The sequence below is a fragment of the Fringilla coelebs genome (assembly GCF_963513975.1).
Source record: "Fringilla coelebs genome assembly, chromosome: 2".
Lineage (NCBI taxonomy): Eukaryota > Metazoa > Chordata > Aves > Passeriformes > Fringillidae > Fringilla > Fringilla coelebs.
The window spans coordinates 84383657-84402061 of record NC_140029.1 but is presented as its reverse complement, the minus strand read 5'-3'; the positions used below and the strand labels follow the sequence as shown (position 1 = coordinate 84402061).

At 39.3% G+C, this 18405-nt stretch overlaps 1 protein-coding gene across 1 annotated transcript; it reads right to left on the bottom strand.

Moving 5' to 3' along the window:
• Positions 1-778: 778 nt before the first annotated feature.
• EED (embryonic ectoderm development) lies at positions 779-17881 on the bottom strand. Its single transcript, XM_084226271.1, has 12 exons — positions 17692-17881; positions 14731-14883; positions 9384-9476; positions 8401-8466; positions 7572-7697; positions 7379-7460; positions 5723-5814; positions 4717-4850; positions 3514-3619; positions 2562-2720; positions 2051-2124; positions 779-1003 (listed from the first exon to the last, which is right to left on the bottom strand). The coding sequence occupies exons 1-12, from the start codon at positions 17809-17811 to the stop codon at positions 877-879; spliced, it is 1332 nt and encodes a 443-aa protein (XP_084082397.1). The 5' UTR covers positions 17812-17881; the 3' UTR covers positions 779-876.
• Between the last annotated feature and the right edge of the window lie 524 nt (positions 17882-18405).

Here is an 18405-nt window from a genome sequence, read left to right as displayed (position 1 = left end):
GACATGAGCACTTCAGCTACTTGCTGACAAGATACAGACAAGTGTTTTGAACACAGGTTATCACTGCTAGTAATTTCTGCCATCTTATCTATTTCCCCCTTTCCTTTTTATTAACTGTACACACTTTTTAATCCTATATGAAATATGATTGATTTTAGAATTCATTATTCCTAAGGCAAGTAAAACCATTGAGGAGATTATTTGGGAGTATTGACAATAGAGGCAATTAAAATATATTTCCAAAAACTAACTTTTTAGACAAATGCAGTAATTAGACAGAATTCAAACAGAACAATGTTACCTACAAAACAAAGCCAGTAATTTTTTTACCCCCCTAGTTATTAACATATATGGTGAGAAGCAAATTCCAGTTTGAGATTACTAAAAATTAAATCAATTTCAATCTGCAACTAACTTAAAGAATGAGTTCAAAATATTTTTAGAAATTGTTAAACAGTTGTTTATATTATATTCTTAGAGTAGCATTTCCTTTGTGTTGTCCCTGAATAAAAGTTTCATTAGGTTTTCAAAAGGCACAAAATACAACTGCAAGCATATATATACCAAATTTCCAACAAGTTGACATACATTCATGTGTTAACTCTAACAAAGAAATTTCCTCGGCCATAACTGAAAGCTTCTTGTGGGAAATAATTAATATGGACAATTCAGAAAACTTTACAAAAATACTTCTTTTTATTAAAAGCAGCAATTTCAAGCAGAACAATACACAGAATGTAAACATCACTAAGTCCAGCTCCAGCCTGCCGAACCTTCGAGAAAGTCTACACTAAATGCATCTACTGTACTAGCATGTTAACAGACTATATTATAATTTGAAAATATATTTTCTTCTATGAATTAAGAAAAAGTACTTTATCGTAATCTGTCCCAGCGCCAGATACTGGCATCATCACACACAGCTATAAGGATACTGCTATCCCTGCTAAAACTGGTCTGTCGGATGGCAGCAACACATTTGGGGTGAGTAAGAGTTGTACACCTAGAAAGAAAAGAAAATTATTCAGCTGCAATTTTAAATCTTCCTACTATACTATGGAGCACTATTCAGTAATCCCTTATTTATGTGACCTAGGAGGAATTGAAGGCAACAGGATTATGGCCTTCACGATGTATTTTGTATTCCAGATGAGGACTTGGGACAGCAGCTTCCGGTTCACCCACAGTTGTTTCTCATCCACTCAATTTTTATTGAAGCAAAGATTGAAAGCTTATTGAATTACATTATTTAGGACTGCATAATCAGTGTTATTTCACAGGGTTAGGAATGAAAAATCAGAATCATGTGATTAAAGATTGCTGCACTTCCAGGAATTTTATACATTAATGTATTCATTTATACATATTTACATGAATTACATATATAAATATATCAAGATATGTATAATATATTATATAGGGTATATAAAAATGAAATGCATAAAGTATTTATATATACAGTGTATATCTATTTTATATACAATGGTTTTTGGGAGTAGGTTTGTTTGGGGCCTTTTTTTGTGTTCAGGGTTTTCTTGCATTTGTATGTTTACACACATACATATGTACCTATATGTATCTAAGAGACATGCTGTGAAATTGCCTGGCAGCACAGGTGAGGAAGTGGAAAGCCTTAGTGTTTTCTCCACACTGTGCTCATAGCTCTCCTTTACGCTCTCTTTTTTTACTCCAGTCCTGTAACCTATCTCACCTTTGTCATGTGCAACACCCACCTAGCACAACTTCTCCTAATGGCTTTGCAAAATTTCCACCCAATTAGCAAAAACTCTGTGAGAAATAAATTGTCTTTTACTATATCTATGCCTGGTAGCCAGCACAGTCCAACTGGGACCTCTTGACATTAATATAATATCAATTATAAATCAGTAAGATATAATAAACATTAACCTTCAGGGGCTCACAGTGTTTATTTCCCTACTAGTTATACTGGAAAATAAGTAGTACTGTAAAGAATTTCTCTATAATCAGGAAAGAAAAATGAAAAGTACCCTAGGTCCCTGTCTCAGCAAAAACGAAAAAAAGTACTCACTTGGCTTTATGTGGATCCTCTATTTCTAAATCCCAAACATAAAGTTTGCCAACCTGATTGCCCAGAGCAAGCATCTTAAAAAGAAAGCAGAGGATAAAGAGGTTTTAAAATACTCCCTCAAAGAATAAAGTTAGACATTTATAAAGGTTCTAGGGCTGATAAACTGTGTGTGAACATTTAAACATGAATGACTTAATAGTTTGTTGGAGGAGAGAGAAAGGCTGTAGAATTTGCCTCCTTTCTTCCGTTTTATCAATCTCTGCAGACAGGGGCTGAAGACATCAGGAAAACTTATTTCTGGTGGAAAATTTGTATTTCTTTTGTGGAATTTTTTCCCACAGGCAGAACCCAGAATGAAAAATCTGGAGCACCTGCAGATTCATATAAAGTCCCTTACAGCAAACCATTCTGTTCCTCAAACATCACATGAACCAACACCCTTTCTATACCCATAAACATGTAATCAATTAAAAGCTACACATTTTCAAATACAGCAAAGTCAGACACATACCTTTTGCCAGAAATCCATTGAAAATCTCATGTACCATATGTCACACTGGCTATAGTCAAATCTCCCAAGAATGGTCACATTTGACTCACTGGGCTTGATTTTATCTATATCATCTTCCATCTTGCCAGGCTTCCAGCAAACAATGGCATTTTCACAAGACTGGAGTGAAACAATGAAAAGAAAAATCACCTGTAATTTATACTGCAGAATCAGTCCAACTAGAAGCAAACATTTCATCTCACATCTTCCCCAATGACTCTATGAAAAGCAGAACTGAAAATCTCACCTCTGCCCTTAGATCACAGCCACAGCACCAATAATAACCCCTGTCTACCACGGGCAAACTGATGCCCTCACAGCTTGCCAGGTAATGGGACTGCAGGAGCCCTCCCTCACCCACTTCAGATGAAGTCACTCAGACGGCTCAAACACAATTTCATAAGCAGCCTAAACATACATTGGTTTGAGGATTGTTTACCCAGTCCTTTTGACTAACAGGTTGATGCAATCACCAATTGCTGGCATCAAGGCAGTTGGGCTGCCTGCTTTATTATCTGCAAGCCAATGTTACAAATGGACACAACACATAAACCAAAGTTACTCCATTATGGTTACTCTTCATCTCACTCTTTAGCAGGATCCCTAAATAGTAGCTAGAGATTCCTTTATCATATGTCCGTGAAGATTCTGGCTAGCCAGAAACCCTTTACTTGTAGCAGAGTACAGCTGTAGTAAGAATTTTGCTTTTTAAGTATAAGCTGCTTACCCACACATCCTGACAGGTGACAAAATTCCCAGCACACTTCCCAAAATCATTTGACACAAGATAGTAATTTAACCTAAGAACCACATGCTAATAAAATTTCTAATGTTTAGGATCCTCAGGACCAACAAATAAATGTAATACAAATAATGTAGCTGAAAATAATGTAGCTAAAAAATGCAGCATTACCTTGGAAAGAATTAGGTCTCCCAGCCACCGTACACAGTCAACATAGTTTCTGTGTATGTCTCTTGTAGAAAAGTCAGGAAAGTGAATTTTCTGGGAAACAAAAGGCCTATGGAGAAAATTGCCAAGTGAGGTTCAGAAAAACAAATGCAGAAGCACAAGTGTAATTTTTAATAACCAGTTTTAACATATTTCAATGTTAAAAGAACAAGCCCAACTTTTTAACAGTTTTATAACAAAGTAGATTTTGTATGAAGCTTGTTTTTCTTTTTAATACTAATAGGAACAATCCTTGTTTTCATCCTCATTCCTAATGAAATAACTAAGTTTCCCATGTAAAAGACTGTGCAGAGATAATGCTGAGTAAAACTACTCCTTCAGATGCTGAATACAATGCCTGTCACCAAATACTTCAAGAACCAATTAAAGCTCAATCTTCCTGATGCTGCTTCTGCAACATCCAAATTGTTAAACAGAAATGCACACTTAAAAAAAAAATCATCATTTTAAAAAAGCACGCTAAAAAGCATCATTTAATATTTGGTAACATTACCAAAAAAAGCCAGAGTATTTTCACAGCTAGTCTCATTGCTGAACATGTTCACTGTGTTTTAGACTCTTCAATTCTCTCAATGGTTTAACTGGAAGTTAAGATCAAAAAGTTGAAGAACTTCATAAAGAAGGATTTATCTATCATGTATCTAATTGCTATGTTTACTTGATAATTTACTCATATCTGAGGTCAAACCAGAAAATGATGAAAATTAAAGTTATTACTATGTAAACAGTTTTTTCCCCACCCCAAAGTAAAATAATACACAATAATTAACTACTCAATATAAGATTTGACACATTTAATTACATAGATTTGACTCCCTTCTAGAAATTTTGAGATGAGATGATATGAAGAAAAGATACTGATATCTTGAAATGCATGAAATACAAGCTTTAAGATAATAATTCTAGACATTTTCTAGTCTAGCAAATAAGAATGAATTGAGATATTTAAAAATAAAAAATTCAGGACTTTGAATCAGAATTCAATAAAATTCCAGTGAAGCAAACAACAATAAGACACACAATGTAGTGAGATTCAACATCCATGTCACTATTCAAAGACTCCCAATAAGGAAAGGAATTAACCTGGACCGTTAATAGGAGTATTCATGTGTTGTAAAGACAGACAAGGAGATGAAGAATACATACCTGTTGGTTTTATTTGGGTTGTACTCATAAGACTCTTTGATAGCATTAATCATTCTCTTGGAATTAATTCTCCAGAGTTTTAGAGAGTGATCCATCCCACAGGACATGATTTTTTCACCAAGAAGATCGTAATCCTATGTATATAAAATAATATTGAGCACTCCCATCTATGCTGCATTATATCAACTCATATTTTATTCCATCATTTCCAGCAAAACAGCATTTTATGCATAGAGCATGTAATAAAACTGAATATTTCAAATAGAAAAACACTAAGAATGTAATCCAGCTCACTGCAAAGCAGCACAACATCTTAATGATTATATTTAGTCTCTCTCAAGAAAGTGAGACATATTCAACAGCACTGACAGACAGTGAATCTACAGCTAGTTCTCCTCCTTCAATAAGTTCCCTAGGAGCAACTTTGGCAGAATTCCAGGGCTACAACATGGGTGAATAATACAGTGTCAGGTTTCCTACAGATGCACCCCTCACCTTTCACAACAGGTCAGACAACAGAAATGGAAAAGAGTTCTCAAGAACAGCACATTAAAAGTTAACTATTCTAGTTGATGTTTGCTGGGTAGTCTGTTCACAGCCACTGAAAAACAATTTAATTTAATCAACTTCTTTCCTTCACTACCATGTCTCTCCAGGTTTATTTGCTTATGCTGCTTTGACTTGATGAGAACTCAAGAACTTCAAAAGTGGGACCATCATTAAATGTTTTTACTCTTTCTAGACCCACTGAGCCCTATTTTGCTCATTTCTAGACTCCTCCCTGAGTAAACCAGCTAGTGAGACACACAGATCCTGTCTGTAAGAGGTGGCCACATCAATCAAACCACCTGACATTTAAAGCTGTCTATCCCCTTTAAACAGCATTTATGCACTTCCTGGTGGTTATTTTTAAGTAGCTATAGTATCTAAACAGTGCACAAAAGGATAGAAAGTTGCTTACTACCCTTTGTAAATCTAAATCACTGCCCCACAGTCTTCCACTTACTGCACTTAACACCTCATCCCTGTGCCCTTCTACTCCTCCAAATATTGCAACCAGCGTGTCTGTCTGGATGTTCCACAGTCTCAATGCATGATCTATAAAGAACAAATAGAATTACATGCTGCTTTTTATATGTACATTTGAATAATATATTTCAGCTTAATCACTTTGAGTAACAGGTGTTTAGGTCAACATCAAAAATGCACTTAATTCTTTTTTTGTTAGAAACAAAAGAACTGCATTAACTGAAATTGCTATCACAACTAACTTACTGTTAAAAGTAATTCTGTAATTGAAAAAGTGTGCCCACCCCCTCCCCCAGGGACAGTTAACATGCTTGGATCTTCAGATCATCCAAAAGGTAAAGGAAAGTCTGATCTCAAATATGCTTTTAGTCAGTCATAAGAACAATTTTATGTATCAAAAAATGCTAGAATTCCTTTTTGCCATTCTAGCATGAACATTCAGAAAACTTGTGATTTTGCATTCTTTAACTTTCAGAACATTATTCTTGGTGAACCACAGTCAGTAAGGAAGGGAAAAACTGTTTACATAAACAATACGTATTCTAAAGTCAATCAGACTAATCCACTTATTTGAAGAAAGTTTTAACAATTTCTAATGAAGAACCTCAAGTGTATCTCTTGTTTGGAAATGGGAACCTCCAGGGTATTTCCCTGTTGGATTCCACAAGCACACTGCATTGAATTACAGCAACACCCAAAATCCCAGAAGGGAAACAGGTGGCCATGCAGTCCCAAATATTTTCCTCCCTTTTTAATAATCTCTCAGCCAAGCAGTTCTAACAGCCCAAATATTCTCCTGCCTCATGCCTTCTCAGCAATAGCACCTGGTCCAGAGATTGCACATTAAGACTTGTAGTACTGTGGCTGATGTCAAAACATTATTACAAAGAGAACTTAAAAAATACACAGAAACTGGGTGTTTACAGACCCACAGCACCAAACTGACCACTACAAGCATCAGAGAGCTTCCCAACTCCTGTTCTCATGTAGCTTCATCGGTAAGTTCAAATATACTAAAGTCAAAAGTCCCCTTAAGTGAATGTTTCCAACTCAAAAATTCCTGAAGGCTAGCTCCTTGTGGCAGGTCATTCCCTTACTTAACAGAACAGTCAAGATCAGGAAGTTGTGACTGTTAGAATTTTCTGGACAAGCCCATAAGACACTACACCAGAAACTTCCTTTACTAAAATGCTTTTTACACAGAGTCCAATTAAAGTTCCTAAGCAACAGACAATCCAAGTTTTTCCCCATGAACAGGATGGTGAATGCTGTCTGCAATGTTAAGAGGTCCCCGCTAGATGGCCACGTGATTCAACAACTGAAAAAATTTCAATTCAATTGTGAGAAAGTAAAGAGCAAACCCAAGGCTTGGGATTCTTCTTTCCTAAAATGCAGCACTAGTCACAATCCCTTTGCACCATAGCTGGAGTTATGGTTTTAGGCCATGGATTTAGTAAGTATAAAATATATAGCCGTGTAAAAGCATGATTTGCTCTCAACTTTCAAAGTGAACTTGTAAAGTGTCCTTCATTAAAAAAAAAAAAATTCATGAAGGTTTTTGGCCATATTCAAGACCAAACTCCAATCCAAAGTATCCTCATTTATACAAAAAACAACAGAGGTTTTTCCTCACCTTTGCTTACAGATAAAAGAAGATTTGGATCTCTTGGATGGAATTTCAGTTCATTGATTGCATTTCCATGACCCACGTAGTGCTGGGATAGAATTCAAAGACCAAGTTACCCTCATGTTTACATGTACTTAGAAGAAAAAAGTGTCATACCTTACTAAAACACAAGCTGTATCTTAAAGTTCTGAACACTCACCTTTATGCACTGCATTGTAATGGGATTAATTATCCTAATAATACCCCTGGATCCTGCTACAGCCAGAAGAGGATGGCTTGTATTGCTGTCATATGTCCATGCACAGGTATAGAAATTTTCATCTGCCTACAATGCCTCAAGTTAAGGATCACAGAACAAACAGGAGATTTTTTTTTCCTTTTTTTTTTTTTTAACAACATTTTATTTTAAACAAACCTGTAGCTATTTTATCTAAATGCCCAGGAGTCTCTGCTGGATCCAATAAGAAAAAAACCACACATTCAGTTATACACCTGCAAATACCAGCAACATCACCTTTTCTACAGATGTTGATTTCCTCACTTCTGTTACATAACATAAAAGGAACACCTTCTCTTTCATGGCATCACAGTTGATTTGGAATAGTGAATCATGACCAAGTTCACAAGTTAATGACTTGTGTATTGCAAATGATCAACACAAATTATTAATGCTTCAGGGCATGAAACACAATTCTTATGCTTTAAACCCAGTTCCAATTCACAGGGAAACACTGTAAAGCAGGAAAACATTAAGCAAATATTAGTGTTGGGAAGATGAAACTGATGGAGAATCAGTTTTCAAATATTTTAATACAGTCTGGTCCCTGAGTAGGCATTTTTAACATTTTTTCAATAGGAGGGATTCTAGGATGTGGGAAAGAGGCAAGACTTGGACCTGACATAAAGAATGCAGCACATGAGCAAAGTATTAAATCACAAACAAAACATTTTCATGTTTTTTCCTCCAAAGCCTCTTGATTTTTCGTAGAGAAGAAGCAAACACGTGTGTATTTAACTTAAAAGGATACATCAGCATCCACATAAGACTGCAACAGACGGATTTCTCCTTGGGAATGACATTCATATAAAGTAACCTGGAGAAAAAACCCAAAAATAAGTAAGTGGGAGAGACTGCTGCTTAGTTGTGACATTTCAAAAGGAAATCACATGCACCCATCTATTGACTGTCTGATGGGGAGAGGTAGAGTGCCTCTATGGTTTAGATTTCATCCATCATCCATTTGTTTACCAGGTGGAAATGGTTTGATAAAAGAATGCCCACAGCAGTTTCATTAAAGCACCATTCCAGGACTTGTCAGCTGTCCTTCCCAGATATTGAAGCCTATTATTTGAATTGCCTTAATAAGATAAACCCTTGCTGGAATTAATTACTGCAGTTATCGCTAATGTGCCTTGCTCTTGTAATGAGTAATTGATACTTTGCTTAAACTTTGTGTTTCTGGTGACTTGCCAGGCAGAACAAACCTAGAAATGAAACACTTACTTATTCACAACACTTGCATAAAACACACTTCTCAGGGGTTATTTTCAAGACTGAAATGACATCAAACATTGTTCAGAGGAAGTCTATAAATTCCCTTCACACAGGCCATGAATTTAGCTACTGAGCTGGCTGGCATCAGCCAGCCACTGTTGCAGACAGTTCTCATCCTGTATATATGAGTACATTACTTTTAGATAACAATATTTATGAAGAGTAATTTTATTGAGAAGACACATTTAAGCACCTTTTTTCCTTATCCCATATACATATTACTGTAGGACTTTTTTCTTTATTACATAGCTTAATTACCAAATAGCTAACATGACTTCATGGAACAATCCAAAGGATGCAGCACTCCCAGATAACAGATGCTACATAACTTAGAAATACATCTGTTTATATTAAGTATTGCTTGTCTATACCAAACACAGGTAAAGGGATTGCTTGAAAAGAGGAATGCATGCAGAACCACAGAGAAGGGCGTATGATGAAAAACAGATTACTCACTCTGTTGCTGCCCACAGTGGCAAAAACAAGAGGATCGCCTTCTTTACTGTGCCAGTTAAACTGGACTCCAAACAGAGGCTGGCCATGGTCCTCCTATATGTGTAAAGTTTAGAGATAAAAAACCCAGCAAAACCCACAGGCATATCATTGCTGTGAAATTCAACAGTTTCATGACAAGTTGCCCTCCTCAAACTAATGGGTTCACAGCCAGTATAATTTTAGGCAGTGAGCAATTAACAGTCATAGTTTTGTAACACCAAATTTTAACTTGGCTGTCTTAAAGGAAGGTTAAAGGAATATTCTGACTAACACACCCCTCCCTTTTCTTTCTTCACCAACCTTTTAAAAAGTAAATGGGAAGAACTGTTGTCTCAGTCATGCCTAGAAGCTGGCAGAACTCCCAAGTTGTATTTGCAGCTCTGGTATTTTGGTTTACAATTTTCAGTAAGGCAACCTCTGCATCAAAGGTCATATCTATTCGCACTTTCTATCATAATTATTTATACAAAAGGATTTGCAACTTCACAGGGAAGAATTACCAGGAGAGAGAAGAATTATATTGGTATAAGGACGGAAAAAAGTCACTTTAACTATTATATTACAGTTAGGTCTTGTAACTTCGTCACAGACACAAGGAACACTCTCCAGTGTGTCACAATACTGCTACAAAGTTCATGTCTACAAAATGTTTTCAGATCGCCTTTACAAATAGTTACCAGAGAAATGCCAAGTATTATTTTTATACAACTTACATCAGTTTGAGAGAAAAAAAAAGGAGGTATGTTTATGAATTGTGATGAATATGGTGGTGCTTGTTAATAATTGATAACAGTATTTTGGCCTGTCCTGACAGGATGTTTTCAGAAGAATAATGTTCATTAAAGTGCCTCCCCACAGGGGACTGTCTAGGACAGTGCAGGCAGGAAGGAAGTGTCTCATGATGGCTGTTCAGCAGCCTTCAAATGGCAGCACTTCAGAGACAACACAAGAAGTACCAGCCCTGGCAGCTCCGGCCTATCCAAAACCAAAGAATAAATTCAAGGAGGGGGTGTGAGTAGGGAGTCTAACAGTCCTTAAGCACAGAAAAGTAAAGGAAGTCTGAAAAAATTATAAATAGCATTATTTACTAAGAAAGGCAGTATCTCTTATTAACAAAAATAACTAGAAAAGATAGAGAAAGCAGAAAATCTTTCAGAAATTAAGGCTCTCCTGCAATTCTTAAGAGAGGTAATGACTTTCAAAGCTCAATACAGATGAAAAAGAATTGTTCAAAGCTTAACTCAAAGTATTACCCATCATAACACAAAAGCACAAATGGCTTGATGAGATGAGGGATATAGGATATCAAGAAAGGGAAAAGTAGCAGGGCTCTTAGTAACCCCAGGACAGAAGGAAAAAGCTGGTATTCAGTATCTGTACAGTATTACAGTTGAAAGAAATGAAATATGAGGAAAACCATAAGCCATAATATTGAATACACATGGCCATGATTTTTGTGTGCAATATATTTATTAATTTTACTTTATAGCAATAAATGTATTAATTTTATTTAAATTTTGAATGTATTTAAGTCTTTTTGAAGAGAATGGCTGAGAGATCAAATTGAAATGCTTAATAAAGTTTTTCCACTAATAATAACTTGGTTTCAAATTTCTGCTTGAAGGAGTTCCTGCTGCTGAACAGTGAGTGCTTCTGACATATCACATGACGATAATACAGGTAAAATGCATGGGCTCCCACTGCTTTATTACAGAGATATATTAGCAGGTTTTGCATTTGTTTTTCTGGAACAACCTTGTTCTCTGTTATATGCCCTGTTTCTGATAAATTTAACAAAATATGGAAAGTGAAAAGCAGTATGTTTTTCATCCTTAAGATAGGATATTTTTCCAGCACACACTGCAATAAATTTCTGATTTTCTAGGTAGGACCCAGACTAAGGTGATAAGTAGAGATATATAACAGAGTGCTATACTGTTTCCATATTTTTATATTTGAGTACATACCTAAAGTATTTTGCAAGCTTTTCAAAGAAAACCTATTTCCCTGGAAAAAATTACTCTGCAAGACAAATGTCTTCAGTCTACTTACTTCACCCACACTACATTTCTCACACCAAGTGTTACAATCTCCAGGAGCCTGACTGTACATGTTGCAGTTTTGCTGGTGTTTGATGGATGAAGCAGCCAGTCAGAGGCTCTTGCAGGAAGATATACCAGGGTATCTGCAGAAGCTCAGCTCCTGTTTAAACTCCCAACATCCCTGGTGGTCAGACACAGCACACAGCTATTTCGAAAATACTTGTCTGCTCTAATTCTTGTCCCAAGTGCTAAACAATGAAGGTTTTCCAAAACATTGTATTCTAGGTGCTGTACACGATGGTTATGCTCAGATGCCAAGTATGTGACACAAATCTGACACTGGTTTGTAGAGACAGAAGTGACCCAGATACCCGTCCAAAAGTAAAATTGTGAAATGCCATCTTGTCCCTGCTATGAATAAAGGGCACGAAACCCAAGGTACCCAAGTTCTTCATGCACCAGAGAAAGAAGGCAGAGAAGAAAACAGACCTATTGCTACAAAAGCAAATAAATAAACAATCAATGGTGACTTCCAGCCTTACTCATTCAAAACCAATTTGGGTTCAATCAAAAAGTAAGATCAGACCTGATTTTAGACAGAAAGCAGTGAAGTCATTACGATGGCAAAAATAATCACCTGCACGAATGCCTTTTAATCCATGTCACCCACACTGCCAGTGGGGAACCAACAACCCACGCATGCATTTCCAGTTCCCAGAAGTGGAAGTAAGCCATTGTGGGCAGTGGGTTTAGTGACATTTAGTTTCCATTACACACCAACAAGCTAGAATTCTGTGTGGCATTGCATACTGGTTCCCAGGTCAGGGGAAGCAAGGAGAAGCTGAGACAACACCAGGCTGCTTACAACTTAAGCACACACCCTAAGCAGAAGTAAAGGGTAGGGAAAATAATTGCATTGCTTTAAAGGGAGCACACAAAGCAAAATATACATGGTTTTCTGCCGAAAGATCTATCAGCAAAATATATATGAGAATGTGCAACCGTGCTAGCTGTGTTAGCTGTATATGCTCATTTATAAACCCTATTTCCATTCAGTCCACAGAAAGCAAAGATTTCTCAGTACATGTTACAAGTAACTTACTAGTCCATAAAGAAAAAAGGCAGTTTTTTGTTTCCTGACATTTTCCAAGTTTTTCCATTTTTTCTCCATTATTTTTGTTTTCCTGATGCTTAAATTTCACCCAAAATAACTCCCAAAGTAGTGTTTAAAACACATATTTAGCAAGCACTGAGTTCTTCAGGCTGAGTCATAACCGTTTACCACTCAAAGTAGACAGTAATGGCCATATTTATTTCCCCAAGGAAAAAAACTAAAAAACAAATGAAGATGGGAAAACCAAAAGTACAAAAGTGGATAAAACATGTAATTTATACACCCCTAAAGAATATTCATTTCTATGATCTTTAAATCATGTTGATCCTTCATTAACTTCAATACCTGCATCTTACAGCATAGTTCAAAATCATATAAACTAGGGGGGATATGTGACATGGTACTCAAAGAGTCAGAAGTGTCTTTCTAAACCCGCATATAATATCCAATCATTAGAGTTTTCTCCAGAGTCTCTGAAAAGTTAGTATGGAAGAACAGGAAAAGGAAGAGAGGCTTCCTCAGCCATGAAGTAAAAAACCAAATTTGGCTGCTACCTAGGTCTTTGTCTTAACACGCACATCTCTTATTATTACCATTCATTTCAAACCAAAGAGAAACAGGGGAAAAAAGCTAATAATAATACCCCACTTAATTGAAATGCTACATTTACTCCCTCACAGCTTGATTCCACTTGCACAGGAATCTGCTCCCAGCCCTGTTCCAAATCCAAGGAAGTCAGGGATCGCTTAGTTTCATAGCTCGGTCTTTTGGATCACCCTGAAGTGGGGTCTGGATTGACATTGGGGTGAGGGAATGTTTTGTTTTCCCAGAAGACTCTTGGAAAGTACTAACCCTTTTTGTCTGCAGACAGAAAACAAGCACGAGTAACAAAGCTCAGAACTTGTTAAAAGTTTGGGTGTCCAAAGGCCAGTGTCTGTGTTTGAAGTATGACTTGAAGCTGCAAATAGCACCATCCGCGGGGGCGATGCACGCCCATCACAGGAACTGCTGCCTACCTTGGTGAAATGAAACAACTTCTCTTCCTCCCACACCCTCAAAGGCATGGAGGCAATTTTTATACAGCAAGAACACAATAAGATCAATTTGTTTCCCAGATACTTTTGTCAGTGTAACTTCATATCGTAATTTCTCCAGTGGCAAAGCTCATTTAGAAAGTTTCCATGCTCCAAACCTTTTATCCCCTCCCACTCAGGTACTCCAGTGTCTCACTACAACCGCCTGAAGGCAAAACTCAGAAACAGAGCCACATCAGCACAGCTGCACAGTTAAGCATAGGGGGAATGAAAACATATTTTTAGAGCAATTCTGCAGAAAATATCCACTGCTGAGCTATACAGATCCTCACAGAGTTTGCAATAACTCACATCTTGCCACATAAACATCCCACACGAGGCTGAGGAATGAGAAAAAGAAGAACATCCTGACAGAGTAAAATAGTAATGAATGAGAAAACTCGTTCAGTCCACCATAGTCTGTCACCAGTGCAAAAGAAAAAAACACAATGCTAAAACAGCAGAACAGGGAAGACCATGAATCCACATCTCTTAAAACCATCAGGTGTTACACAGGAAGATACATACTGCCCGAATCAGGTGCTAACACATGATCCAAACACTCAAAATAAATTAACCAAATTGCACTACACAGTTATATTGCCAGAGGATAGAAAATACCTGAGCTGGTTAAGCATGAGGAAAAAGCTACTCCAAGACTGTTGGGTGGATTTGTTCTGATTTTTTTTTCAACACACAGAGAATTCTGAGCAGGTTCTGTGCTTTGCATGGAGTTGTCACAGGTTTTGTTTTAGTACAATTTGTTTATCCAACTTCTTATATTTCTCTAGCATCTACAGCGTCAATGAAATACATAGTCATAGCATCATACAAAACTTTGCAAACTCTACAAAACCAAGGTTAACTGCAGCATTATCTACTGTTTCCTATTTCTCAGTATTCTTTCTCTTCAAAACTTTGGCTATTCCAAGCAAGAAAGGTAATTGCTTCAAATCAGTAGGAAGCATAATTGCTTAGAGATATTTAAAAGTATCTAGCTTTACACTGTCTCACAGCCAACATTAACATTGCTGCCAGTAAGTGATGCCCAGCATTCCCTGAAGCTCATACATACCTACCTTTAGGCTATTTACACATTTGAAGGAATATTTGCACTTCTTTGACTTCCATTTTCCTTTCCCCCAGCTTTTTCTTCCTGGTGCATTAGGAGTGTTTGTTGGCGTATCAGGGCGCTCGGTGTTAGTACCGCTTTCAATACTAACAGCATCATCCTGAAAACATTCAAAATTATATAGAATGTCACAGAGAGATCATAACTGCTGTATAAATTCAACTAATCTTGCAGGACTTGGCCTTTTCACTTTTTCTTGTCATTCATAAGAACACATCTCCCAGGACTTGGTGTTATTTAGATTCATGTATTTAAATCTAATGCCAGCATAACAGCATTCCTCTCTAGAAACAGAACATGAATCACATGAGGACTAAACCAAGAGGGAGAGATATGAACTGTGATCTAGTGATGCTTCTTCAGAATACTGTAGCTGCTCTTAAGAAAATGTCTAGAGATAAAGCAGCTGTTTTCCCTAGAAAACATCTTTGATCCAGATGAAATGAGTACTTCTGAAGTACTGAAGAACAGTTGTTTGTGTAAAAACATGAGGCTTGACCTTACCAAGAACTGAGCTATTCTGAGGCTTCTGTACACCCTGAGCAGCACCACTCACAACACGGTTCTGCAGCAGGTCAGCATCAACATCAGAAGACAAAGTCCCTCCTTCCCTCCTGCTCTTTCCCACAGACACTTACTTGTTTCCACTAAAAGCTAAATTCTGATCAGCTAACTAATCCAACTGGCCCTCCAACCATTAGCATAAGATAAGAATGGGGAAAATTGGAAAAAAAAGGGATACACAAAACACTCCGTCCAGCTGCTGAGAGATTTTAAATCAGCTTTGGACAATCAGCAGAAAGCACAATTTCCTGTGTGGTCTGACTGCAGGGCACTGGTCAAAAGGACATTCACCCCTCACAGAGCACTTCACCTGCATTGTACCTGCCAACCCTGTGCTTCCATATGAGTACGTTCAGCTTGTTAAAAACTTTTCCCATTTTTTCTGGCAAGATAGTCCATTCACTTTCCATCAGACTTCTGGGGGGAAAACAACTCATCCTAGGCCAGGTAATTTCTAGAGCTGAACTAAGGGAGACAGAGGCAGACAACAGCCTGTCAGTGTAGGAGATTCACAAAGCTGCATTAGAACCTCCACTAGGAAAATGGAATGAGGTCAACTACAAACATTAATACACCAATTCCCTCCAAGTATTTCTTCTTTGTGCCAGTTTCATGTGTGTATTATCAGAAACCTGAGGAGGTATACTAGTTCTTTGTTCGCCCAACAACTCTGAAAAACAGGACATTCAGAGAACAAAAAGGAGGAAAGATACCATACAAGCCCATAAGTGTACTGCCCAAATCTGGAGTCATTCCCTTCTCACTGGGCTCCTAAAAGAGCCAACCCTCCAATAGTACTCATAACCAAAATTAACAATTTTAAAGTTTTCCTCATTCCTCTCCTAAAAAAACTTTAGATTCCCCTAAAAAAACTTTAGAGTTTGCCGAATTCTCAATTCCCAAGAGCACTTGCTAGAATGTTAACACTTGACAAGACTGAAGTTTTCTCTGGACTAGACAGAAAATGCCAACATGAGAACACCAGGCAGCTGGTGTGGTGCAACCATACCAGGTATCTGCAATTACCACATAACCAACAAACCTGCACACTGGACACCTGTGGAGAAAACACACCCTTTCTCCAAATCAACACCATTATGTCAACTCTTAAACAGAATCCCCCATCTTGTAGGACTAGTGGAGTCCAGTAACAAACTCTTGAAAAAGGAATCCCTTCACCACTGAGGCAATCCATGGAGAATCAGAGAATTGTATAATCAGAGTGGTTTCTATTGGAAGGGACCTTAAAGATCATCTAGTCCAATCCACTGCCACAGGCAGGGATACTTTTCACTAGACCAAGCTGTGTAGAGATACATCCAGCATGGCCTTAAACATCTCCAGGGTTGAGGCAACCTATTCCATGTTCAGTGATAGCCTACAACTGACAACTAACTAAGCCTGAACATCACCAAATTACACCTGGACCCACAAATACTGCTGAGCTATTAAAAAAAAAAGAGATGCAGTGTGGAACATCTCAAACCTGCCTGTCACCTCACAAACACCACTTCCAAAGGTTGTGGAGGATGTAGTCCAGATCCCTCACTTGCTAAAAAAGTGCAGAAAAAGAACTTCCACACACTACCAAACACACACACAATAACTACACAACCCCTCTGCGCACGAGCAACTACATTAAGTGACTGCTCAATATTTTAGGTTAAGTTTACCTTTCAGGTATGAAGTCATTCTACATCAATCACACTACCTTTGCTCTGAACACTAGAATTTCACCTAACTTAAGAGATTACAGACCCCATTCCTGCTGCCTTCTGCTGACAGTAGTTTCCGAGCACCATCTCCTACTTCTCAGCCAAAAGGCTGCACACATAAACTTGTGCTGCATGTTACTTTAAAACGCCACAGTGAAGACGCACAATGCAAAACTGCAAGAAAGATGGAAAACGCTGCTGGTTTGCAGGGAAAATTTTAGAAAGTAGTCTGACGGTTTGAAGCAGAGTCGGAGACAGAGCCCACCAGTTTGGGCCTCAAATCCACCTTCACCCACGTGGAGGCAAAGCGGGAGTCGCTCCCCCAGACCCTCTCCGGCCTCTCCCACCGGGGCCTCTCTCCCGAGGGGCGGCCACCGAGCCGAGACGGCTGGGCTAAGACCCCCTTCTCCCTCTCCCCCCTCATCCCCGCTCCGGTCCGGGATACACCCGAGGGGGTTCCGGTGGGCGATGTCCCCTCACGGCGGGGCCGGGGGGGGGCGGCCCCTCCTCCCCTCCGCGCTCCCGCCCGCCCCCACCCCGGCGCGAGGCCCCGCGCCCGCCGCGCGCGCGCGCGCGCTCCCGCCACACCAGCCCCCCACCCGTGCCGCCTCCCCCTCGCCCGGCCTCACGTTTTCGTCTCCGGACAGGTCCCCGGGGTTACTGTTCTCGTCGCTGCTCAGCTTCTGCTTCTTCGCCGGCATCTCTCCCGCCGGTGCCGCCGCCGCCGGGGCTTCTCCCCGCTCAGACATCTTCCCCGCCCCCCACCCACCGCCACGCAGCCGCAAAGCGCGGACGGGGAGGTCGGAACGGCGGTGCCGTAAAGCGGGCGCGCTGGCGGGGCCGGAGCCGCCAGGCCGGCGGAGCAGCGCCTTTCCCGCCGCTGGAAAAGCGCCTTTCCCGCCGCTGGAAACGCACCCTGCCCGCCGCCCCGGGCGCTCGGCGGGCCGCGGGGACCCCGCTTGTCCTGGGGGGCAGCCGAGAGTGAGCCCGCGTGGTCACAGCGTGGTGGCGCCTGCCCGGCGCTGCCTGTAGCCCGAGCACGCGTGTGATGGAGAAACGAGCGGCCGCTTTCGCCGCGGGTGTCACCGACCTCTCTGCCCATCTTTTCTTGTGCCCAAAGGGTTTGTTGAGGGTTGTTTTGTTGTTTGGTTTTTTTTGTGTTCTCTTACTCCACCAAAGTCCTTCAGTCTGCAGATAGTGTTTCTGGATAATAAAGACAGGCTCTTCTCTGCTTCCTACTTCTCTACTCTCCGGCAAGCTCCTTCTGCAGCTATAAATTAAATTACTGCACTTGCAGGTTTTTGTTTGTTTATTTATTTATCCGCAAACTACAGGTCCCAGAG